Below are 25,231 nucleotides of genomic sequence, written 5' to 3'. Positions count from 1 at the left end.
TGGGCCAAACCAAGAGTCAGTCGCTCAAACAACTGAGCCACTCAGGTGCCCCAGAAGTCTTCAATTTTGACGAAACGCAACTTACCAATTTTCTTCTTTTACAACTCTTTAATGAAGCTTTGCAAACCCCAACATAGCAAAGAGTTTTCTCCCAGGTGCTCTTTTAGAATTTTTGTAGTTTTAGCTTTTACATTTAGTCCCATCATACATTTTGAGCTAAGCTGTGTGCATGATGTGAAGTAAGCATCATATTTTCCCATATCAATATGCAGTTTTCCAGCCTCATTTGTTGAGAATACTATCTTTTCCTTTACTGAATTTCATTGGCCTTTTGTTGAAAAGTAAATGACCACATATATTTCTGCAGTCTCCAATGGCACACTGTGGCAATCTAATTTTTAAATTTATATAAAAAATCAATGGGCCTAGAGGAATGAAGACTATCTTGAAGAAGACAAAATCAGAGGAATTAACACCATAGTAATGAAAGCCACTGTAGTATGAGCACAAAAATGAACAAATCAAACAAGAGAAAGGAAGAGAGTAAAAACAGGCTAACATATATTCAGTCACCTGATTTAGAAGAAATATCCACTGTGATGCATTGGACAATGGATGCTCCTTCAATGAAAACAGGTGTAGGGAAATAAATGAACACTTACCCCTACCTCACACCATACATGGAATGTATTCAAATGGATCAAACAGCTAAATGTAAACAGTGAAAATAGTAAACTTCAAGAAGAAAACACAGGGGAATATCTTCATCAATGTTGGGTTAACAATGATGTCTTGAACAGGATGCAGAAAGTTCTAACTATTGAAAAATGATAAATTACTTTTCATTCAAATGAGGAGATTTCATTTCACCCAAAGACATTAAGAGATTAAAAAGGCAAACCACAGCCTAGAAGAAGTCATTACCGTTAAGCACACCCAATGAAAGACTTATTATCTCCAGAGACTTATTATCTCCCACAAATTGATAAGAAAAACTGAACAATCCAATTTTTAAAAGGCAGAAGATTTAAGTGGGCCCTTCCCCAAAGAGGTTATTCAAATGGCCAAGAGCCTGTCTCATGATGCTCAATGTCATTGCCATTTGGGGAAATGCAAATTAGAACCACAACGAGACACCACTCCACAGCCTCGGATTGGCTAAGGCTAAAAAGATGGACAGTAGAAGAATGTCGGTGAACCGTACCCTAACCCACTGCTAAGAGAGCAAATGGGAACCACCTTTTTGTAAAACTTCTTGGTAGTTACTAATGAAGTACATATGTATCCTATGACCTAAAAACCCCAATCCTAGATGTGTACCTGACGTCAATAACATAAATCAGGTGCAAAAAGGCATATACACAAGAATGTCCACCATAGCAAGACACCTGAAAACCACCCAAACAATGTACCAACAGAGACATGGAGAAGTAAATTATGTTTCACTTTTCAGATAGAAAAATGCACAGCAATGCAGCAAATGAAGCACGCTACCAGCAATCACGTGGGTACATTTCACACACATAGTTTGGGGCAAAAGAAATTACACACAAAAGGCTATATGCTCTATGGTTCTAGTTATGTAAAATTCAAAAATAGCCAAAATCAATGTACACGTGAGCATGGAACTTACCTTCTTGGGGGAGGGAAAAAATAACTAGGAGTTGAGGGGAGGGGTGCTGGGGGCAGGGGTGCTCTGGTTGTGGTCCAGAGCACATGTTCTCAACCTTGGCACTCTTGATATTTTGGGCCGGGTCCCTCTTTGCTCTGGGGTGCACCCGCTACATTCCTGTCCTCGACGTGAAAGATGCCGTAGCAAACATCCTCTCCTCCAACGGGGACCCTCAGAAGCATCTGCAGATGTTGCCAATGGTCCCTGGGGACGGGGCCCAAATCCCCCAGGTTGAGGACCCTTGTTTTATTGTTTGGTCCTGAGGGAGTTAGGTGTGTGAGCTCCCTGGATGGAGTTTCACTGACTCGTACGTAGGATTTGTCAACTTTTCGGCACGCCCATTAAACTTCAAAAGATTCTAAAATCAAAAACAGAGTCGATGAATAATTACAAGAACCAAACATGTCAGAGCTCACAGGGACAGTAGATGGAGTGTAGTTTAACGTCTCGTTTGCAGGCAAGGAGGCTTGGGGTCGCCCTGGGTCTGTGGCCGGTGGCACCAGTGGAGAACCGAGTCAGTGGCTAATCTTGAGCAGGGGCTGGGCTGGACCTCCGGACCGCAAACCCCGTGTGGAAACAGAGCCGGTGGACGCTGCGCCCAGCACCCTGCAGAGAGAACTCTGAAAACCGACATCTCATGCAAACAGGATATTAGCTTTTGTCAGAGAGATCAAAAAGGGCTTGAGGTTTTTCTTCACACCCTCAGCCTTGCCTGTGTGTGCCTCTCTCTGGCTTTATCTATTCATTTCTGTCCACAGGCAGGAAGAGATGGCAGCCGGGGAGACGCAGCTCTATGCAAAGGTCTCCAACAAGCTCAAGGTCCGCGGCACGCCCTCGCTCCTGGAGCCCCTGCTGGGAATGGGCTTCCCGGTACACACCGCGTGAGTACTGTCCCGCCGGCCGCTGGGCATGGGCTCCCGGCTCAGAGACGCTTCTGCCTCTGCCACAGAACTGCAGGCAGCTCAGAGCAGTGACTTCCTGCCGAAGGGGTACACTTGCCAAGGGAGACATGCTCTCACAATACAGCCCTTCTCTGCTTTTTTAAATGACATGATCTTTGCTCTTTTAGACTCAAACTGTGCTGGCTGGCTGGTGGAGGGACCCTAAAATTTGTGAAAGTCAGAAGCCATGTGTTCCTGCCCCCCCCAAATTTGGGGGGTTTGGAGGAGTTTGGGCAGGCTCTTTGTGGTTCAGGGACCGAGATGACACAGTGAGGCACTTCAGACGCCAGGCTGAAGGGATGGCAGAGAGCACCGCCAAGATGAATATATTCCTAAGCGGTGTGGGGGAACCACTCACCGGAGGGGTGATCTCTTCAGTGTCTGAGAGTGAAAGGAGATGGTTAAGAAACCGGAACAGTGCTGATCGATCCTGCTTACCCGAGGAAAAGGTGCCCCGTGCAGAAAACGTTAATCTTAGGATCCAGCCTGTCAGAGAGAAAGACAAAGTCCCCAGAGGCAATGAGCCAAGGTCGGGACACTGGGTGCTGATTTTTCAGACTTATTCCCTCGGACTGGGGACCGAGGCTTCCTTAAACATTATAACAAAGCCCTGAGCAAACGAGCTATTATCACTCTGAAGCTTCACCCTTTTCTTTTCCAACCCAGATCAGAACTCAGTCGCCTTTATGTTGATAATAAACCGAGGGCCTTCGAAATGGGCAGTGGGACCATGTGCTAGACCCCGCGTCGGGCACTCTCCCTCGGGTACAGCCAGGGATACTGAGGCCAGAGAACCCAGGCAGAGGTGGGGCGGGGCCCTATTCCTGGCACGTCTAAAGCCCACCCTTTACGGCCGATGGAAGCTGGACATGGACTCAGGCTCAGAGTCTCCTGTGATTTAAACTAATGTCATCCCCATCCGGAGTCACCAAATAGTGGCTCTGGGCAGCGCCATGCTGGTCTGCTCACCAACCCCCACTATTTCCAGCGGGACTCGTGCGTGAGTTACCTCAACCACACTCCGTCTGGCTCAGGTTGGTCTCTATGTGTGTAGGTCCCGGGTTATAAGGATTAGTGGGACACGGCTGGGCCTCAGGGACCCTCCAGGCCGGTGGGGGAGGCAAACAGACACGAGCTCATAGACGAAGCAGGATGGCCATACGTGGGGGGACGGGGAAGCATGGCACACAGGATGGGCTGCACATCCCCCCACTGTCCTGGAGGAGGGACCCCTGAGCCAAGCTCGGAAGAACGGGAGCCATTTCTCCAAAGGTCTGCTCTCTTCGGCAGGGAGGCCCATCCGGCCCTTCACGGCCAACTTGAGGATCCAAGAGTGGGTTTACCCACAGGGTGGGCCGGGGAGGCAAGATGGCGGGTGTGGGTGGGCCCCATGCCCAGGGCTGGAGGCAGGAGCCCCTCAAGGAAAATGGGCAGGGGCGGGGGAAGCATGTGAGCAGATCTGCATTTGCAGAAACCACAGCGAGGCCGCACGGAGGGCCGAGGCCTGGGTAGTGCCTCCTGCTTCAAAGTCTAAGCAGTCGGACCCTCGTGCCCGCCCAGGTCCCAGGCCCCACAGGGCGATAGGCCTGCCTCCCCCATGCCTCCCGGAAGTAGGGAAGGCAGGGTCTGAATGCCCCTCCCCGTCTGCTCTCTCGTAGGCTGAAGGCACTGGCGGCCACTGGGAGAAAGACAGCGGAAGAGGCATCCGACTGGTGAGTGCAGCTCCCTCTGCAGGCATGGAGGGCGTGTGGCTGCCCTGCCCGGGGCCTCCAGAGCTCGATGGCGCGGGCTCGGGGAGGGACCCATACACCCTGGGCAGGCAGGGAGTGGCCCCCACGGCCCACCCAGCACCCAGGAAAGGGAATGAAGAGCCCGCATTCAAAATGGCAAACAGGAGCGCCTGGGTGGCTCAGTAGATGAAGCGTCCGACTTTGACTCAGGTCATGATCTCGGGGTTTGTGAGTTCCAGCCCCACGTGGGGCTCTGCTCTCAGTGCAGAGCCTGCTTTGGATCCTCTGTCCCCCTCTCTCTCTGCCCCTTCCCCACTTGCTCGCTCACGTGTGTACTGTGTCCCTGTCTCTCTCAAAAATAAATACACGTTTTTAAAAAGGAATACAAAGTAGAGAGACTGAACCTTGAACAAGCCTTTCTTCACTTAAAAATCCGAGTTTAGCCACATGTGACTGTCAAAGAAGAAGGAAATCCACGTGATTGGTTGAGTAAATAGGGAAGAGCTATTTCTTCTGATATAAAATACGAGTCACCATTCTCTCCCAGGCTCCCTCTGATGGGGAGAGAATTTACTGGTGGCCCTGAATGGCCCCTAAGGCATCTCACCTTAAGGGTGCCTGGTGGGGCGGGGGGGTGGGGGATGAGGAGCTCAGGGTCCCAAGAGGCTCTGCCACCAACCAGCTACCCAGTCCGGCCCGAATGTGCCGTGATGTCATCATTCTGTCCCCAGGCGGGAATTCCCCCCACGCTCCGCTCTGGGAAACCTCAGTGACAAACCAGGTCTCACCCGCTGCGGTGCGCGCCCCCGAGCAGGATGGCAAACGTGCACTGTGGATCTCAAGTGGCCAGCATGTCCCCACTGGGGACCTAATTCCTTCCCCAGAGCCTCTAGGCCGAGGACAAAACACGCAGCCTGTCTACCAGACAAAGAGAAACACCCAGAACCCTCTGGCGAGGCGAACTCTAAAGTCAGTTGCCAAATTTGAATTTCGAACGAAACCCACTGTTTCCAGGCCACGGCTCCCGCCTCGTGGGACAGAAGGTGAGCCTGACCGCAAGTCCCACTGAGCCACAGGGAGGCAGTGGGGTCCCCGAGGCTCAACCAGGAGTGGGCTGGCCTTGGCTAATCTATGAAGTGCAAGTTCAGGTGTCATTAAAACAGAAGGCAGCTTCAAGTGCCCACGCACAATCTCCCACTGTTCCGGTGGCAATCACGGCCGACCACCCGGTTCCACGCCCAAGTACATGTCGTGGAGACAAAGGGCCTAAAAACATGTACCAAGATCTGGATTACAGCATCACAACATTTTCCAAAAAGAAACCAGTGATGTGTCCTCCAGTGGAGTGGATAAGTGAAATATCACCCCCAGCCCTCAGAAGGGTCACTCTGACACACTTAACCAGATGTACGCGTGTCAATGTGAATAAAACACAAAAACATGGCTGACGGGAACGATGTAAACTGCAGAATAATTTAAGCAGTCGCTTGTGATTTACAGAAAACACACACGGGTGTTATCTATGCATCTGTTACTTAGGTTTCTAGAAGAAAAAAACAATAGAGTACACGTGTGCCAGGGAGGAAGTGAGCCAGGATGAAGGGTCAGAGCGCCCTCTGTTGGTGTTTGTATTTACTCTTAAGGAGACTTGGGACGGTTAGGCGTGCGACTTCGGCTCAGGTCATGATCTCCCCGTCCGTGGGTTCGAGCCCCACATCGGGCTCTGTGCTGACAGCTCAGAGCCTGGAGCTGCTTCAGATTCTGTGTCTTCTTTTCCTCCACTCCCCACCCCCACCCCTGCTCGTGCTTTGTCTCTCTCTGTCCCTCAAAAATAAATAAATGTTAAAAATTTTTTTAAAGGCATAAGTAGTGTTTCTTTAAGTCGTGGCACATTGCCCGCTAAACTTACAATTAACATCTCAGGCACATCTCTGAGTCATTAGAACTTCTTCAAAACCGTGACTCTTGATGAACACTTGATAAATACACTTACCATCCTTTATCTCGTGTTTCCTTCCCGTGACCTGTAACAATACAATAAGACACTTCACACGTGCTGTTTTATCTGTACCATTTGCTTTCTCCTTTGGAGAAATTTCTGGAAGTAGAATTGTGAGTTCAAATGAAGTGGATATTTTAATCCTCTTGGTGCTTCCTGGCAATTTGCTGATGTAAATACAAAGGTTATACTAATTTGCTGCCCCTTTGACACAACTGAGCATGAGTTTTATCCTTTCACAGACATTTTGTTAGTTTGACAGATAAGAAAACTAGTGCTTTGGGGTTGTGTCCATCCTTGTTTTCGTTGATAGTGAGAATGAACTTGAATTTGGGGTTGTATCTCATGTCTCCTTCCTTGTCCTTAAAGTAACTTTCTGAATACAAAGAAAATATATAACAGCCACCTGAATTTCATCTATTTCTTTTTGTAGTTTTTAACTTTCACACTCATTTTGAAGTCTGCTAAAAGCAAATTGTGAGTTTTTTCTGCCAATTGTTTTCAACACTAAGGAGATGGCTGGACCCCAAAGACGGTTTGAAGACCAGGGGCTGAGGTCGTCTGTCACCTTCTCTCATGTCTCCGCCTTTGTCCCGCGGGAATCAGACTAACGCGGGTCCGAGACTCGGGTGGCCCCTGAGCCGCTCCGTGGCCACACCAGCCCTGGGCCCACTGAGTCCCGCCCAAGAGGGGCCGTGGGTGCCGCATGTGCTCAGCACGGCCTGTCCCTCTGAGTCGCTGCCCTCCAGGGGGAGGGTCCCTGCGTTCTAGCTCCTGGCGACAGCGGCCTGCTCTCTGTTACAGGCTACGTTGTCACCGCAATGACCCTTCTCTGGACGATCCCATCCCCCAGGAGTACGCCCTGTTCCTTTGTCCCACGGGGCCCCTGCTGGAGCAGCTTCAGGAGTTCTGGAGGGAGAGCAAGCGTCAGTGCACGAAGAACCGGGCCCACGAGGTCTTCCCTCACATAACGCTCTGTGACTTCTTCACGGTGAGTCGGCCCCAGCGCACCTTTAACGCTCACTGCCACGGCCGCTGGAGTCATTTCCCTGAGAAAACCCCGCGGCAGTGGAGATAACTGATCTACTTCCCACAACTGTAGTATCAGCCGTCCGCTTCGTGTGGGATACCCTTTACTTTCCTCCTCAGCCTCATCTGGCCAACTCCTATGCATTCCTCAAAACCCCGCTCACTTATCCCCTCCCTTTGTTAAGTCTTCCCCAGCCCCCTGGGCAGAGGCCGATGCCTTTGTGCTCCCATCATCTTTTGGTCTGTACCTCTCGTGGCACCATCCACCTGGCTTGGCCATGTGTCTGGTGCAGCCCTGCAGCCCTCTCGAGGCCAAATCACCGCCAGGTAGGTGGCTTGCTCACCTTTGTGCCCCGAGACCGGCACAGAGCCTCAGAGTGGGTGTTTTGGAAATGTGGGACGGATGAACTGAAGAACGGTCACGGCCAGCCTGTCGCAAATGCGGGACTGTTCCCTGCTCCTTTGGGGACCAGCCCTGATCTAGAAAATAGTCCAGCAGGCGGCTTCTCAGGGTCCTGGGAAGGCGAGAAGAAGCTGGACCTCTCAGGAGAGAAGCGGCAGGCATGAGAGAGAGGGAGGGCCGGACAGCCACTTCCTCTGTGGCTCCGCACCAGACAAGCCTGGAGAGGACACGCCCTGGCCGCCCCTGCTGTCAGCAGGCTCTCAGGGGCCCACTCATTTCAGGGGCGCCACCAGGGCCCAAGGAGCGCTCCCTGCCAGGCTCCACGCGTGCATGGGGAGGGTGCTGCGAGCCTCTGCTGGGAATGTTTCCAGTCGATTCCCCTGGGGCCTTTGACGGTCACCCCAATTTGCCAGGGGCTGAGGGGAGGGGCCCCAAGACACAGAAGCGTCAGTGCTAAAGCCAGAAAAGTCCCGGGCGCGCTGGGGTATGGTGGGTTGGTCACCATACTTTGCCAGCCACAGCATTTGTGACGGTCAGGCTGTTTTCCAGCTTGTCCTTAGGGGCTCGTCAGGGCAAGGAAGCGGCCAGAGCCTGTGACGAAAATGACCCTCAAAATGGGCGTGTTTCATCACACCGTCAAGGGGCCACCTGGGCTTTCAAGTCCTCTTCCCACGCACATGTCCACACAGACACACAGACACACACACCATGTGACACACATGCGTGCACACACACCTCCCTTCCCTTGGTCAGCCGCCCCACTAACCCCCAGCCCTGCCTGGCTGGCTGAGCGGCAGCCCCAGCAGATGAGCGGCAGAGGGATGGAGGCTCTGCCTCTGATGCTGTGAAAGGAAGACGTCCCATCTCCACGGGCGATGTCCATGCGGCTCTGTTCACATACGACCCTGTGCTCCCCGACTACTGACCCGAGACTGAGAGACATGATGTGGACAGATAGGGGCTTACTCAGGGTTATACCGTCCATGCACCATGAGCTTTCCCAGGCCCCGCGAAGGTGGCAAAGACACTACACACAGGGACGAGCTTACGAGCCGCTGGCCAGAGGGGACGTAAAAAAGCATCTTAAAACTACAACGCAGTTGATTCGTCCGAGAATGAAAGGTGCTGTGGGAAATTCACGGGGGAGCCAGCTGCCGGGAAGAACAGGGCTGGGCTGACTTCCTGCTGGGGGAGGGGGCGGGGCAGGGGCCCACGGGTCACCGCAGTCCCACGTGGCCACGTGAGTCTTCCACATGGAGGAAGGTCTTCAAGCCCAGGAAGTGCTTGGGCAGCACTGAGCCCAGGAACGAGGAGGGCAAGGTGCGAGTGGAGAGCAGCAGTGAGGGTCCGGCCAGCGCCCACCGCCTGGCACTCCGGCTGAGCCCTGGGCTCGGAGCAGTGCACGCCAATGGCTGCCTCGGAGTCTACCAGAAATCTCCAGAAGCCAAACAGCTGCGCACTGCTGTGGGTTGAGTCAACATGACATGGAGGGACAAGAGGTAGTCAGGGTGACAGGCATTTCCAACCTGGGCACTTAAAGGACATTCCATCCCAAAAGGAATTTTACCTGAAATCTCTAAGAAGCTCAAGAGTGGTGTGGAACAAGTCCACAGCCCCAGATGCAGGGGCGGGAGACTTACGTTCCAGTACCGTGACCACATATAGGCTCACCTGGCCGCCCGGTTTGAAGTGACTAAGGAGTAGCTGCCCTTGTGACAAGAGGCGAGAAAGCACATCCTTTGTCTCTTCTCCTTTAGTGCGAAGACCACAAGGTGGAGTGTCTGTACGAGGCTCTGAAGAGAGCTGGGGACAGGATCCGGGCTTCCTTCCCCTTGGTCATCCCTCTGGCTCTCCATTCTTCCATCAGCTACCTGGGCTTCTTCGTCAACGACAGCCCCGCGGACGTCATCCGGGAATTCGCCACCACGTTCGCTATGGAAGTGGCTGTCCTGGCAGGTAGGAAGCTCTGCACACAAAGGGCGCGGTTACCAGGTAGTGACCGCTCTGGGTCTGGGGCCGTGCTTGCTTCTCAGGTGCAGTGGGCCAGGCTGCGGGCTGCTCCTCGCTGGCTGGGCTGGGCTCGGGGGACGCCTCGCCCTGGCCCCGGACGTTCCCATCCCGCCTCTCCCTTTTCAGCCAGCTCCTCCAACATGGCCTTGCTCTGGGGCTGAACGGCTTAGCTGGAGCTGAATCTAATGAGCCAGAATGTCCTTCAAAAGGAAAGCAGACTTGAAAGCAGAGGTCGCCTTTTCTCCAAGTGGGAATACCTTTGCTTGCGTCGATATGGTTTTTCAGAACACTGGGCACGTTCCAGCTGCCTGGAAAACTGTCCCAGGAGGAGACTTCCAGCACGGGGAGATTGGACGCACCCCCAGCCCCATGTCCGCCTGGGGCAGGTCCCCTCCTGGGGTCGGTGCTGCGTCTAAAACCCAAGTCCTGGTTGGTTTTTGTTAATGTTTTAGGGAAGAGCATAGTCTTTTCTCCTTGGCCTCTTGGGGAAGGATAGTCCAGACTCATGCTGAGAATCTGCAAGCCTTTTTCCCCACCAGCTGTGCTGGTCTGGAGATGGGGTCGGGCTGGGGTTCACGGGAGGGACTCTGGACTTGACCTCTGAAGATGAGAGCCTCTCCTGCGTCTCTGGTTGGCGCTGGGCCTTCATCAAGCCATAGGCAGCCCCAGAAGTCACTCTTTCTCTGCAAATTGGTGAGGGCTCGGGCCCTTCAGACAACGCAGCCCGTTTCTCTGGAGTTTCCCCCTCGGTCGTGGCACACAGAAGGTGCTCAGGACCGTGACTCCTGGCACCCCGGGGGAGAGACGCTGCCCTGCCCCTCCACACGTGTCCAGAGGCCCCATTCTGATCTGACCACACCAGGTCACTGAATCCCGGATATCCACTTGGAGCCTGGCCTCTGGGGTCCTATTTGCCGCAGATTATCAGCTTACCCCATGTCTTTGTGGACTGGTGACCTTTAGAAACAAGAGTCAAGTGATGGCTCTTTAATCTCCTTGCCTCCAAAGGCCAACATGGTCTCGTTCTGCACTGCTCTGTCAGCCCCTCGCCCCAAGGCAGCCACGGCACCTCCCTTACGCACTGCATTCCCCAAATGGGTCTCACTGGCCCCATTTTAAAAATGGAGAGACTGAAGCCTGTGAAAGGGAACTTTCCTGTCCAAGGTCATTGTCATGGGAGAATAGCGTCCCCTAAAATTCCTGTCCGCCCAGAACCTTCTAAATGGACTTTATTTGGAAATAGAGTCTCCGTAGACACGATTAGTTAAAATGAAGCCAGACTGCAGAGGTGGGCTCTAAATTCAGTGAGTGGTGGCCTTGTAAGAGAGGAGAGAGCACAGAGACGCGAGGGAGGAGCCCATATGAGGAGGAGACAGGGATGCAGGGATGCGGCCCCAAACCAGAGGCCACCAGGAGCCCCAGGAGCTGGGCGCATCAGGGAGGAGCCTTCCCAGAGCCTCAGAGTGAGCATGGCCCTGAAGATGCCTGCATTTCAGACTTCTGGCCTCCAGACTGTGAGAGGGCACCTTTCTGTGGTTTTAAGCTCCCCAGTTTGTGGCTCTTTGTGATAAGAGCCCCAGGAAAGCGACAGGGTCCCCTAAGCAGGGGGTCAGAGTGGGAACCTCAGGCCAGCTCTGTCTTGCCCACCCCACCTGGGTTCATGCTGACCAGCCCGGGGCTCCGCCCGCGTGGCTTCAACTCGATGGTTCTCACCCTGCTCTCCACGCCTGTGCCCTGGCCTGACCCTGAAGGGTTGGGAGGGGCTGGTCAGCTTCAGCGTGTCCTGGATCCCCATCAGGGCACCTGTGTCTGCCCCCAGCGACACGCCCTCAGACGCAGGGGCTGGGGAGTGCAGACAAGACAAGGGCCACACAGAAGCCACGTGTGGTGCACTGATGACTCTGTGACGACCCGCGTGGGTCCTCCCTGGGCCACGCTGACTCAAGTGGCAAGGTGGTCCTCCGCCCACTGCCCGAACACCTAACAAAAGAATTTCCCCACCACCCGCACGTGCTCTCGATTTAAGCTTCTCACCTCGGCGGTTTCTTGTCTGCTGCTGAAGGCTCATGTAGGGGATGGGAGACATCACGGGCCACCAGGTCCGAGTCCAGGAAGCAACTGGAACATCCATGCCACATTCCCGGGAGAACAGGGCCTGTGTGTTGCCATGTGTTGCCCTGGGAAGAGGTGGCCGGTAACCAGTATTTACGAAAAGACTCCCGGAGATGTGAATCCAGACACTGGTTTCAGCGTAGGCCCAGCAGGTGGCCATCACTGTCATCAAGTCGCTGCTGTCCAAACAAAACCTGTCCCCACCACGGGGAGGATGGCTCCGAAGCCAGGTCTACCTGACACCAAATCTGTTCCCATCGGTCACCGCCTCCCCGAAACACAAACTACTTGGTGGTCCAGATGCAATCAGATCCTGGCTGACCGCATAGCCCCGGAGTGAGGACCAGGAGGGTGGGGGCCGCCAGGGTAGAGACCTCCCAAAGATGCAGGGGCCGGCCCCTCGGGGCTCCCGGCTTCACCAAAGTGAGCAAAATGTCAGAGATGCCGTCATGGCTGACGCAGGTGGGTTGCCTGTGGCATTTTCTTCCCGACACTCTGCAGCTGAACCAAAACCATCGACCCGGAGTTCAAGGCCGCGAATCCAGGCAGCTGGGTAATGTGCGCACCCCGGGAAATGAAGCATAGGCTGTGATTCATCCACTTTAATCAGCTGTTCAGGCAACTGGCTTGCAAAGTGATAGACCCCAAAGACCCCCTCCTCGTTCCTCCTCCTTATAGAATCTGCAGTGCCCAGCTGGCTTGTCTGTAAGCTGAACCCTGTGGGGGCATCTGGGGGGCTCGATCGGTTGAGCATCTGACTTTGGTCAGGTCATGATCTTGCAGTTCGTGAGTTCGAGCCCCACGTCGGGCTCTGTGCTGACAGCTCAGAGCTTGGGCTCTGCTTCGGATTCCGTGTCTCCTTCTCTCTCTGCCTCTCGCCCCACCTCTCAAAAATGAATAAATGTAAAAAAAATTTTTTAAGCTGAACTCTGTGAAATGGCATAGTCTGGGGGGAGTCCTCGCCTTACCAAGAAAGCCGCAGGCCTGGGGGGAGGGAGGGAGGGGGGCAGAGGCAGGGGGCAGTGCGCACACAGGCTTTGTACGCCAGCCCTGGGTGTGTAGCCATCGTGGGCGGGTGGCCGTCCCGTTCACGCAGCGCCGACGGTTCAGGTAAACGCACCCGTCACCCTCACGTGTACCTGATTTCACAGACTGCACCGTGAAGCCTTGCACCAAGCAGCTGCATCTGACCCTGGCCCACAAGTTCTACCCCCACCACCAGAGGACGCTGGAGCAGCTGGCCAGAGCCATCCGCCCAGGCCACAGCTGCCCGTGGACTGCCACGCTGTACTCCAGAGACATGCGCTTTGTGCACTACCAGGTGAGCGACCCCAAGCCGCAAGCCTCAGTCGGGACGGCCCTGGCCGGGCAGTTGGGCTGGACACTCCCCATGGGAACAAATGGCGGCCCACCCGATAGACACACAGAGTGCTTACCCCCAAGATCCCTCCTCTGGAGGTATTTCAGGAAAAGGAGTCCTACTGTTTCTAAAAAAAAAATCACTTCCCTTTTTGTGCAAATGTGGAACTAGTATTCTTTTATATATGAGTTGTAGACACACAAAAAAATTGGGAAAAAAACAATGGTAGCATTTCTGGCAATAAAAAGTGGACTATTGCAAAAATTCATGAATACATTTTGTTGCTTATTAGCCTGTTTAAATGATGATCTCAGTGAAGCCTCATTGCAAGACTTCCTCCCCCCAGATGCATGCTTTAAATGGAAAGCATGCAGTGCTCCTTTCAGACCCATGGAAGTAGCATGGGTGAACCCACCCTGCTCCATGTTGTATGAGAGGCTATAAATTCCTTCATGCCAAGGAAGGTGGGTGTGACAGTCTAATCATGCTCTAAAATCTTTCATATTAGAAGTAAATAGTGATAAGAGATGATAGATAGGTAGATAGATAGATAGATAGATAGAGATGAATAGGTAGATAGATACATTAGTAACATTGATGGATGGATGGATGGATGGATGGATGGATAGAGAGAGAGAGAGATAATTGATAGATATAATAGGTAGATTAGATAGATAGATAGATAGATAGATAGATAGATAGATAGATACAGAGAGAGAGAGACAGACAGATAGACTAGATGATAGATAGATAGATAGATAGACAGATAGATAGAGATGGATAGGTAGATAGATACATTAGAAACATAGATAAATGGATGGATGGATGGATGGATGGATGGATGGATGGATGGATGGATAGAAAGAGAGAGAGAGATAATTGATAGACATGATAGGTAGATTAGATAGATAGATAGATAGATAGACAGACAGACAGGTAGATATCAGATTTATTTCCAAACCTATCCAAAGAATTCTGTGCTGTATTCTGTCGTCTACTACCATGTGTCACCAGACACCAAGCCTGGACGGGCCCTGGAGTCACAGAGCACATCTGGGGAGCCTGGAAGCAGAGGGCAGCCGCCATCCACCTCCTGCTGGCCTCTTCCCCAGCCCAAGTCCGTGCTTGAGACATGAAAATACTCGCTCTTTTCCAGACCCTGAGGGCCCTATTCCAGTACAAACCCCAGAACGAGGACGAGCTGACACTAAGTCCCGGCGACTACATCTTCGTGGACCCCACCCAGCAGGAAGAAGCCAGTGAGGGCTGGGTGATTGGGACCTCCCAGCGGACCGGCTGCCGCGGCTTCCTGCCGGAGAACTACACGGAGCAAGCCAACGAGTCTGACACGTGGGTTAAGCACAGGTGAGTGCTCCTCTAGCGGCAGCCCACACACCTCTCTGATTATCGTCCAAGAACGTCCCTGAGAAACAGTGGTTGCCGTGTTCGTGTGCTTCGAGACCGTTCCATCATCGGGAAAATCGCCTTCTCCATGCTGGCACCATTATCCCTGCAGGTAACGCAGTAAATATCTTGGTTGGTCCACGGTTTTCTGCAGATAATGTTCAGAAACCATGAATTACTCTATGCGGCTTCTGAGATCATAATCCCAAAACGACTGTAAAAACCACTTCCTTCTTATGGACCTAACAGATGATAATCAGAGAGCCTGAGCTTGGCTTTATCTAGCCTTCTGCTCAGACTGTCGACTGTAAAGCCTGAAGGTTCATTACTAGTTCTCTACTGGTCTGTAGCAGATGACCATGAACTCAACAGCTAAAGCAATGCATGTTTTTTATCTCATACTTTTCCTGCATCAGCTGTCTGGGCACCGCTTGGCTTGGGGTCTCACAAGGCCGGGGCTGGGGTCTTACCTGCAGCTCAGGTCCCCTCCCAAGCTCTCGTGGTGTTGGCAGAACGCATCCCCTAGAAGCCGTGGCACTCCCAGTGGCTTGCTTCTCCGTGTTCAGCTGGAGAATCTCTTCATTTTAGCATTTTTTTGCATCATCTGGAGAGGCTGGGGTTGCTTCCCTCCATTTGTCTCTTTCCTCACTTGTGTCACTGTGAGCAACAAGAGGAAGCCAGTGCTTGGAAATACTCTTAGCAACACAACCAGCTTCACCAAAGTCTCTGCCACTACATGGTGAGGACCCCTTCCGCCAGTTTCCTGGGACGTGTATCTGACTCTCACCAGCTCCCATGTCACCATGAACAGTCTGTCCAAAGTCATTTTTTCATTGTGTCTCCAAATTCTCCCCACCTCCACCCACGGCTCAGTCCCAGAGCTGCTCCCATACTTTTGTCACAACAGCTCCCCACTCGTGATACCAAATGTAGGATCAGTCACGGTTTAGCCAGAGAAGCAGTAATTTTGACACATACACAATAGAAATGTATTTATAAAATATATCATATTTCATATACAAAAATTATTAATAATATAATTGTTTCTATTTACATCATATTATTTATATTCTAATGTATGCCCATGTTACACACTACACACATACCCATACATTTAAGGAATTGCCGTGTGTGACTGTTGGGGCTAGCTAAACAAGGGCAGGCAAGCAAGAAGGGAGGGAGGGGACCACACACATTGGCAGTCATGGCCAATGGGAGCACTTTCTGCTTCTGACAATCAGGGAGGACCCCCCACCCTTGCCCGGGGCAGGTGAGAGAATGGTTGCAGACACAGCTGCTATTTGTCATCGCTGAGCTCAAGGAAGCCCTAAGCCTTTTTTAAAGACCTTCCAATGGAAGTAGTCAGACCCACCCGGGATAATCTCCCTCTCGATTAACTTACAGTCTGCTGACCAGGGACTTTAATAGCAACCGCGAAATCTCTGCACAGCAGCACCCGGCTTGGTGTTTGCTTGGCCAGCCAGGAAAAGGTGTGTATATGTGTGTATTAGTGACATAAATGAGGATATATCCATATAATACAATATCTGCAGCCTTAAAAATGGTCCCAAGAAAGTATTTTATGTGCTGACATGAAAAAATCCGGACAGGTTACAGAACATGGTATATAGTACCGAACTCTCTGTGGGGAAGGGTAAAGTAAAACACAACTGTCTGTATGTATATGCACGTGATATGTATTTATGGGCATGCCTGTGCCTAAAAGTTCCCCAGAAAAAAGAATCTCTAGAAACTTCCAACAGTGGACCCCGGAGGTTGGGGGCGGGGCTGGGGAAGAGAAAAGGACTTGGGGAAGGGACTTCACTCTCTACCGTCCATGATTTGTAAATATTTGAACCATATATATGTATTATTTATTCAAATTATAAATTCATCCATTTCAAATTTGAGGAAAAGAATATAAGGACATTGGGTCAAAGAGAGAATGAAGGGGGAGAAATCAGACAAATCCAGGGCTGGGTTGCACATGGTACACATGCTGCGAGATCCCTTTCTTCCCACAGCTGATACAAAAGGGATACAGCTTCCACAGAATGATCACGGCCATCCAAGATGCGGTCGACCAGTTGTCTGGGAGAAACTCCACTGTGTGAGGGCAGACATGGCCAAGGCTCCTGTGGGCTACCACAAAGTCACAGGCCATTGGCAACACAAGGGACTGTAGAGATAATCCAATACAGCCTTCTGTCCTGGAGAGCTGAGGACACTCCAGCCCAGGGAGGTGGGGAGGCTGGAGGATATCACACAATTAAAGAAGCACTTGTTTCCCTTGAGAACCAGCTCCATCCATCATCCAGACCAATTAACTGTTGAAGAAATCAGGAGATGCTGGCAGTACCCTAGCTGACCACCTCAGTTCCAGGAAGGGTGAGGCAGGTCTTCCGATCCTTGCTCAGGGTGGGAGAGCTTCCCTGCCGCCAGGAAACTGGAAAACCTGGATATTTCAAAAACTACATGAAGACTCTGTAGAAGACGAGTTTGTGGCTGCTACATTTATTGCTTCACAAAGAATGCCTCAGCCACCTGTGACCGATGTAACCATTGTAGCCTTTATGCCTGATGTTTCTGGAACTATTCTTAAAGACACGTTTCCCTTATGAATTAGTAAATATTAAGAAAAATTGAAACAAAAAGAGAGAAAAATAAATAGTAGGCTCAGCAATGGGGTGTCTCATTGGCCATGCTTTGGAAGGAACCCCATCCTCACTGGGAGCTCGAAGGACTTCCACTTGGCACATGCAACCCACTGGCGTTCCAGCGCCCGAGGACGGATGCGCACGCGCACCGGGAGCTGCCCCGACCTGCCAGAGGAGACAACTTTGTAGGTACGAGTTTGCGTAGATTTGTTCTACCTATGCGCATCCAGGCCTGTTCGTTGCTTGGCGGTTGAAACACCAGTCACCCGTCGCCAATATAATGTCCGCCATTTTGCAACAGTCCCAGGAGTCTTTGGATTCACCGGACAACAAAATTGCCCCCCAAAATCTGTCCATGACCTTGAAGGAGATAACAGGTGACCAGCATGATATGGTGAGGGAATGCCTTCATGGATCATAGTGGTTTTCAATGCTCCACATAGAAGAATGGGTGTAGCATAATCTAGAACAAAGAACAAAGAGGTTGTGAATGTTAGAGCTCAGAGAACAGTCTGTCCTCCGGCCAGGGTGAGATTTTCAATACTGAAGCTACACCTGTCCAGTAATTTCCAAAATCACAGAGTGAGTTGGTGGCAAATATCTGAGACGTAATAAGGTGCTTTCATGGGCTGAATTGTCTGCCTCAAATTTCTATGTTGAAGTCCCGGCCCCCAGCACCCCAGATTGTGACTGTAGAGATGGGGTCTTCACAGAGGTGATTAAGGCAGAATAAGGTCACTAGGGTGGTGCTGACCCAACCTGACCGGTGTCCCTGTAGAAGAGGGGTTGAGGACACAGCCACATGCAGAGGGATGACCATGTGAGGGCCCGGGGAGGACAGCCTCCACACACCCAGGAGAGAGGCCTCGGGAAGAGCCAGCCCAGCCCATGCCTACATCTTGGACCTTGAACTCCAGCCCTGAGACAGTAAATGTCTGTTGTTTCAGCCACCTGGTAAGTGGTGCCTTGTTATAGATGCCCCAGGAATCTAATATGAGGATGTGGTCCATACAACCCCACAGACTGCAGCTGCACCCCTTTTAAAAGCCACAGAGCATTTAAACCCATGTATTTCTGTGGTGTAAGTTGGCTATTAAGTAGTTCTCTTAAGTTCAAGAGAAAGTCTGAAAGATTTAAAGGTTAAGTTCTTTCCTTTCTCCTCTCATTGCAATCTTGATTATATCTCATTTGTTGGGGCACCTGGGTGGTTCAGTCGGTTAAGCGTCTGACTCTTGATCTCAGCTCAAGTCTTGACCTCAGGGTCGTGAGTTCAAGTCCCACGTTGGGCTCTGCACTGGGTATGAAAGCTAGTCTGAAAAAAATTTCATTTGCGGGACAAGCAAAAAACAGTTTCATTTTCTCTCCAACTGTAGACTTCACAGATGTTATTTATAGATAAGAAGGCTCTGCTGTCTGTGAGGTGAGCACGAGCAGGGCGAGGGCCCCCGCCCAGGAAGGGGAAACCCACGACGTTTCCTTTGTCAGTAGGAGACTGTGAATGGGCCTCTGCTATGGAAGGGGGAGAATGTCAACGATTTGGATGTGGACTCCGGTGTTCTTAGTCCACTTATGGCCAATGAAAGCCTGCACCTCCCAGGAGCTGGCACAGGAGAATATGGGAGCAGAGGAAATCTACGTGACTTGGATCCCACCAGTGGGAGCTTCCAGCACAAGCGGGAAAGCAACCTGAAAAGAGAAGGTGCAGCTTGCAGACGCTCTGAGAAGTGCACTCACCAAATCAAAACACCTGGAATGGTCCAGAGCACCAGGCAGTGGCCATGGCAGCGTGGCTGTGATGATGGGAGGCCGGCAGCCAGAACCTGGGGTGCAGGGAGCATGCTCCTGGGGTACCCCCAAATCTGGCCCTGGTCAGGTCTCAGCATGGACTCGTGGAGGCTAGCGTGACTGTGGGAGAATGGGGGACACGACATCTGTCCGGGAGCAATGGAAGCGCTCGCCCACGGGCCGAGGAAGTACAAACACACCACGTTCATGACTGAGGACGAAGAACGTGAATGTATCAATTCCTCTTGGATTCACCTCCAGGCTTAATGAAACTTCAGGAAAAATCCCAGTGGGGTCGCTTGCTGGAACTTCACGGAATGGTTGAAAAGTTTACCTGGAAGAATGAACAGAAGAGCTGAGAAAACTGAAAAATAAAAATAATGAGAAGAGATAGTTACCCTAAGGATGTTAAAAAACCTATTATAAACCGACAATATGGTCCTGGATTGAGGGAAAGAGAAAAACAGATCGGTGGTGCAAAACAGATACGGGAGTGGGGGGCCTAGTCCCCTGGGAAGTTTACACCTGCTGGACACATCAGAAGCAGAGAAAGAAATGGGCACAAAACAAATGGTATTTTGTGTGACCTCACCTCATACACAGAACTCCTTTCCTGACAAAGAATTAAACGGAAGCAGAAAATCAAATAAAGTAGAAGGTACTTTAAATTAATGTATTGCTGATTTCTGGTCTGAGGGGGGTTTTGAAAGCATAGAAGTAGTGGAAGGAGTCTTTTTCTGTGTGTGTTTATTTATCTTTGAGAGAACACAAGCAGGGGAGGGGCAGAGAGAGGGGATGACACAGGACCTGAAGCAGGCTCTGCACTGACCACAGAGACCCCCGTGTGGGGCTCGAACTCACGAACCGTGAGATCATGACCAGAGCTGAAGTCGGAGGCGCTCAACCAACTGAACCACCCAGGCACCGCAGAATGAGTCTTAATCAGAGACCTAGCAGATCAGTCTTCAATAGCAACGGTTAAAGGCTTAGAGTTTAAGGGTTTGGGGTGTTAAGAACCACGAAGTACAGTCGGAAGGGCAGGAGGAGAGCGATGCTCTTCAGAGCACAGTAATGAGGGCGACGCGCCCTGACCTGTCATCCCCGTGAGCGCGCTACCTCCCCTTCCCTTCCTCCGTGACCACACCAGCTGTGGTCCGGGCGTCTGCCTTCCGGATGATTCGTGTCTGACGCTTTCATTTCACCAAGAGGCCACCTACTGCATTCTTCACTCCTGTCCACGGTGATGGGCGAACAGTCAGAAGAGAGTCCACCAGCTCTGGCCACCAGGCCACCTGCAGCCGCAGCCCCCATGCCCTTCTCCCCCAGCAGACGGTGCTGCGCATTCGGAACTCCTGCCCAGGGACCCATGGTGCCTCGTACCCCGTCCCCCCAGGCATCCCACGCCCCCTCAGGGCTCTGTACCAACATCATCTGCCATTCCCGGGACTCTCCCTCGTCATTCCCACCGGCCAACAAGCCTGCCATCGTCTTAGCCACAAACTCAAGCACAAGCCCTTTTTCCTGATTTCCCTTTCCAGATACTGCTCCTTTTCTCCACTCAGGGTGTAGATTTTTTAAATTAATTAATTAATTTCATCATGATAAGTATACTCTTTAATCCCCATCATCTATTAATCGATCCCCCACCCACCTCCCCTCTAGTGGCCATCAGTTTGCTCTCTGTAGTTGAGTCTGTATCTTGATTTCTCTCTCTCTCTCTTTTTCTCTCTCTCTTCCCCTCTTTGCTCATTTGTTTTGTTTCTTAAATTACAATGAGTGAGTTCATATGATATTTGGCTTTCTCTGATTGATTGATTTCACTCAGCATAATACTCTCTAGCCCCATCCACATTGTTGCAAATGGCGAAATTTCATTCTTTTTTACAGCTGAGCAATATGCCATTGTATTTATATATACCACCTCTTCTTTATCCATTCATCAGCTGGTGGACATTTGGGCTCTCTCCATAATTTGGCTACTATAGATAATGCTGCTATAAATATAGGGGTTCACATATACCTTTGAATTCGTGTTTTTGTGTTTGGGGGGTAAATACCCACTAACACAATTACAGGATCATAGGGTAGTTCTATTTTTAACTTTCTGGAGAACTTCCACACTGTTTTCCGGAGTGGCTGCACCAGTTTGCATTCCTACCAACAGTGCACGAGGTTTCCTTCTCTGCATCCTCTCCAACACCTGTTGTTTCTTGTGTTGTTAATTTTAGCCATTCTGACAGATGTAAGGTCATATTGCACTGTGGTTTCGATTTGCACATCCCTGATGATGAGTCATCGATGGTGAGCATCTTTTCATGTGTCTGTTGGCCATCTGAACGTCTTCTTTGGAGACATGTCTGTTCATGTCTTCTGCCCATTTTTAGTTGAATTATTTGGTTTTGGTTGTCGACTCTAGATTATTTTTATATTTATTTTTTAAGTTTATTATTTTTATTTTGAGAGAGAGCGCATACACAGGAGAGGGGCAAAGAGAGAAAGAGAGAGAGAGAGAGAGACTCCTGCAGACCCCATACTGTCAGTACAGAGCCTGACACAGGGCTCAAACTCACAAGCCGTGAGATCGTGACCCAACCCAAAATCAAGAGTCAGAGGCTCACCCAACTGAGCCACCCAGGCACCCCACCTGCAGGCTATTTTAAAGTAGAATTTATAAAGATGATTTCTCCTTTTATAAAATGAATTTCCCCTGGGGAACTTGGCCATTTTCTTGTTCTTGGAGCGTGTACGTGCCCCTTCACTCTCCTCCTCTGGCCACTCTCCCTGTTCCTTCCAGACACACTCACTTGGGCCACCTACCACGACCGCCCTCGTGTTGTGGAGTTCACACTGCTCTAGTTAGCTGTGACCTGTCCCCCCACCCAGGTGACCCTCACAGCATCTTTCCTGGTCAGTTGTACAGGTAGCGATTTCCTCACCGAGTACCACCCACTGGTGGCTGGTCCACCCACCGTCCCACCCCTTTCCTCTGTGTTTCCCTAGATCTTAAGGTGTCTTTTCCCTGCTCATCCATCCTTGCATCCCAGCCACACCCACCTTCCACCGTTGGCTATTTTAGAAGGTGAATCTACGAGAACATGGTCCTAGTTTGCCCGGGCCACCCTGCCACACAAGAGACCTGGGACCGAAACAACCCACATATATTCTGTCAGGGTCACAGGCTGCAAGTCCAAGTTCAGGGTGTCGGCAGGCATGGTTTCTCCAGGGGCCCCTCTCCTTGGCGTGTAGATGTCCACCTTCCTGGTGCCTCTTCATGGTCTTTCCCCTGTACCAGCATCCGTGTGTTTCTCTGTACCTCCTTGTCTCTTCTTCTTATAAGATACAATTGAGCCACACTACAGACCTCATTTTACCTTAATTGCCTCTTTAAAGACCCCGTTTCCAATACAGTCATGCTCTGAGGTGCTGGGAGTCAGGGCTCCAAATGTCAAGGGGACATGGCTCAGCCCATAACTGGTGGCCATAGTGATGACAGCCAACCAGGATTTACTCGGGGTTGGTCATGCGCCGAGCACTGAGCTCCTTGAACACACCGTTGTGTTTTGTCCTCAACAATGACCTTACCTGTCCATCTTGTCGTGTGTGTTCCCACGCCCATGCATGACCGGATGCGGACGGTTGTTTCCCAATATCTTCATGACAGGAGCACTCTCGTTCCTTCCTCCACAGGACATACACCTTCAGTTTGGCCACGGATCTGGTCTCCAGAAAGGACGGGGAAGCCAGCAGCAGGCGAAATGGAGAACCCTACCCTCCACAGACGCCGAGGGACATTAGCAGCATCCAGGCTTTACAGGTGACGGAATTCCCTGTTTTACGAGGTGAACGAAGGGAAACCACACTTTATGTTAACTCCCTGGGAGACTTGGCCCCTCAGGTACGGCTACAGACCCGGGTGGCCGCGCTGCTCCTTCCTCCCCGGGGGGTCAGAGGGGTGGACGCCCCATAGCTGTGAGCCAGGCTGCAAGCACCTCATGGCAGCCTGCTGGGTGTTACAAGAACATGCAGCATGTGCCCGGTTACTCGGTCAGTCATGATGCCAGGATGTGGGGCAGGGAAAACGCAGGGACACAGCCCTGCCCAGAATCCCGGACTCATACCAATGATCTCATTAGCAAGTTGTGTGACTCTGAAGAAGTCGCCTCCCCCAGAGCCCCAAAAGATGGAGGTTCTGAGCTTTCAAGTCAGGACTGGGAGAGAGGAGGCTGGTGCTCGGTAACCCAGAGGGCCAGGCGCTGGGGCACAGCAAGGGTGCAGGAGCCCTCTCACCTGCATGAGGCACGTGCAGGGGTGAAGGCTGCCCCAGGGCCTCCTCAGAGCAGCAGCCCCTCCCCTAAAACACACAAGTGACGTGGTATCCCTGATGCCATCGGGGCAGTGGGCAGGCTGGCCCTCTGGTTCCTTTCCCAGGAACCCCTGGGACAGGCCAGCACGTAAACCAGCCCTTGAGCACTTCCCACTTCAGTGGGGATGACTCTCTGACCCATGGAGTTTCCATCGTGGTCCCTCCATGCCCCGCCTCCTGTGCCTCCATGAGGATTTCATCCCAGCTACCTCCAGCCAGCATGGGAGATGCTAATCCCCATTTTACCGATGTGAAGACTGAGACTTATGGAGGGTAAGCAGCTTAAGCGCCTCTGAACTTGGTTGTTTTGGAGGCTTACGTGAGACGAGGTGCCCACCTCAGGCCAGGCCCTCAGTGCTGACTGTGCCTGTGCAGAGAGTAGGCTGTGCAGTCCGGCTCATCCCTGTGTCCTCAGCACCTGGCTCAGGGCCTGGTTTGTAAATCTCATCTGAGGAATCACAGAATGACCAAATGAAGACCCTGATCAAGACTCTTGATTGAATTGCCCTAAATCTAAAGCTTGCCCTTCTTCCCCAAGAAGCCACCAGCCTCTCAGAGGCTGCCCCCAGGCTGGGGCGGGCTTGGTCCAGACAAGAACTGAGCACAGGACATTGGGTGCCAGGGGGCCATGGAGCATCCCCTGTAGACAGATCTTCAGGCAGGGAGCGGCCCAGGCAGAGCAGCTGCTGGCTACCAGACAGAGACAGACAAAAACGGAGCTCCCTTACCCAGACTGCCCAAACTCCGGAAAGCACAGCGGAAGCTGGACTTGCCCCACTTGCTGGGGTGCAGGGGTGTGGGCACTGACTGGGGTGGGGCTCCCTGAGGCCATGCCCCCCCCTTTCCAGATGGAGGAGGGAGAAGCTGGAATAGGAGGGTCAGCTCACAGCATGGCTGGATCCTCCTCACCTGGTCTGAGGTCTCCCCTCCATGGTAAGAAAAGAAAACAGTGGCATCAGCTTTGGTAAATGGACGCTCCTAGACTGAAGAATGGCCCCAAAGAAACAGGGTCCTAATCCCTGGAACCTGCAAATGTTCTCTTATAAGGAAGAAACTTCTTTGCATATGGGCCTGAGCTAAGAGTCTTGATAAGAAAAGTCCTGGGGCCCCAGATCTAATCCCAGCAGCAGCTAGGAGAGAGAGAAATGGGATCTGACCCACAGGGAAGATGATAACCCACAGATAACACAGAGGATGAGACTCTGTGAACGTCAGGGCAGAGGCTGAAGTGTCTCAGCCAAAGCCAGGGATTGCTGGGACCCCAGGAGCTGAGAAAGCCAGGAGGGATCATCCCCAAAACCTCAAAGGGAGCACGGCCCTGCTGACACTGTGATTCCAGAATTCTAGCCTCCAAACTCTGTCTTTTGCTTTAAGCCCCCAGGTGGTAGAGCACTGGGCCTCCACTGGGGGACCTCATGTCTAAAGAGGCAACATGGTCCTGGTGTCCCCCAGACCCCAGAAGCAAGGTCATTCCACTCCCTGTGGACCTCGCACTTTTTCTTAATACTCCTGTTGCAAAACTCTACATTTCAAAGTTCAAATGCTGCAAATTCAAACCCCCAGCCCAAAGCATCGACAGCACTTAGAGCAGACCAAGGCTGGGAGCCCTGTGTGTCTTGCAATCTGCCTGCAGAGCAGCCCTTGACAGGGGGCAGGGGATGAGATATTTTGAGGTTCATTCTCCTGGAGAAAGGCATCCTGGTGCAAATAGGCATCAACCATACTTCACAGGTCAAACTCCCCTTTGGTGCTCTGCCTGAGAAGGT

The 25,231-nt window shown here is 51.8% G+C and overlaps 1 protein-coding gene across 2 annotated transcripts in view; it reads left to right on the top strand.

Annotated features, from left to right (window-relative positions):
• Positions 1 to 2,435: 2,435 nt before the first annotated feature.
• Positions 2,436 to 25,231, top strand: part of UBASH3A (ubiquitin associated and SH3 domain containing A) — a 38,589-nt gene continuing 15,793 nt past the window's right edge. For both annotated transcript variants that reach the window (XM_039245517.1, XM_039245518.1), the window contains exons 1-7: positions 2,436 to 2,553; positions 4,272 to 4,325; positions 7,147 to 7,333; positions 9,532 to 9,730; positions 13,048 to 13,217; positions 14,413 to 14,621; positions 22,790 to 22,916. In XM_039245517.1, the coding sequence (XP_039101448.1) occupies positions 2,441 to 2,553; positions 4,272 to 4,325; positions 7,147 to 7,333; positions 9,532 to 9,730; positions 13,048 to 13,217; positions 14,413 to 14,621; positions 22,790 to 22,916 (1,059 nt within the window). In that variant the 5' untranslated portion in view covers positions 2,436 to 2,440. The remainder of the gene's footprint in view (positions 2,554 to 4,271; positions 4,326 to 7,146; positions 7,334 to 9,531; positions 9,731 to 13,047; positions 13,218 to 14,412; positions 14,622 to 22,789; positions 22,917 to 25,231) is intronic.

This window comes from Hyaena hyaena, unplaced genomic scaffold (genome assembly GCF_003009895.1).
Source record: "Hyaena hyaena isolate Hyena2069 unplaced genomic scaffold, ASM300989v1 scaffold_254, whole genome shotgun sequence".
NCBI classification, from domain to species: domain Eukaryota; kingdom Metazoa; phylum Chordata; class Mammalia; order Carnivora; family Hyaenidae; genus Hyaena; species Hyaena hyaena.
The sequence above is the reverse complement of the archived record's forward strand: the minus strand, read 5'-3'. Positions and strand labels throughout refer to the sequence as shown.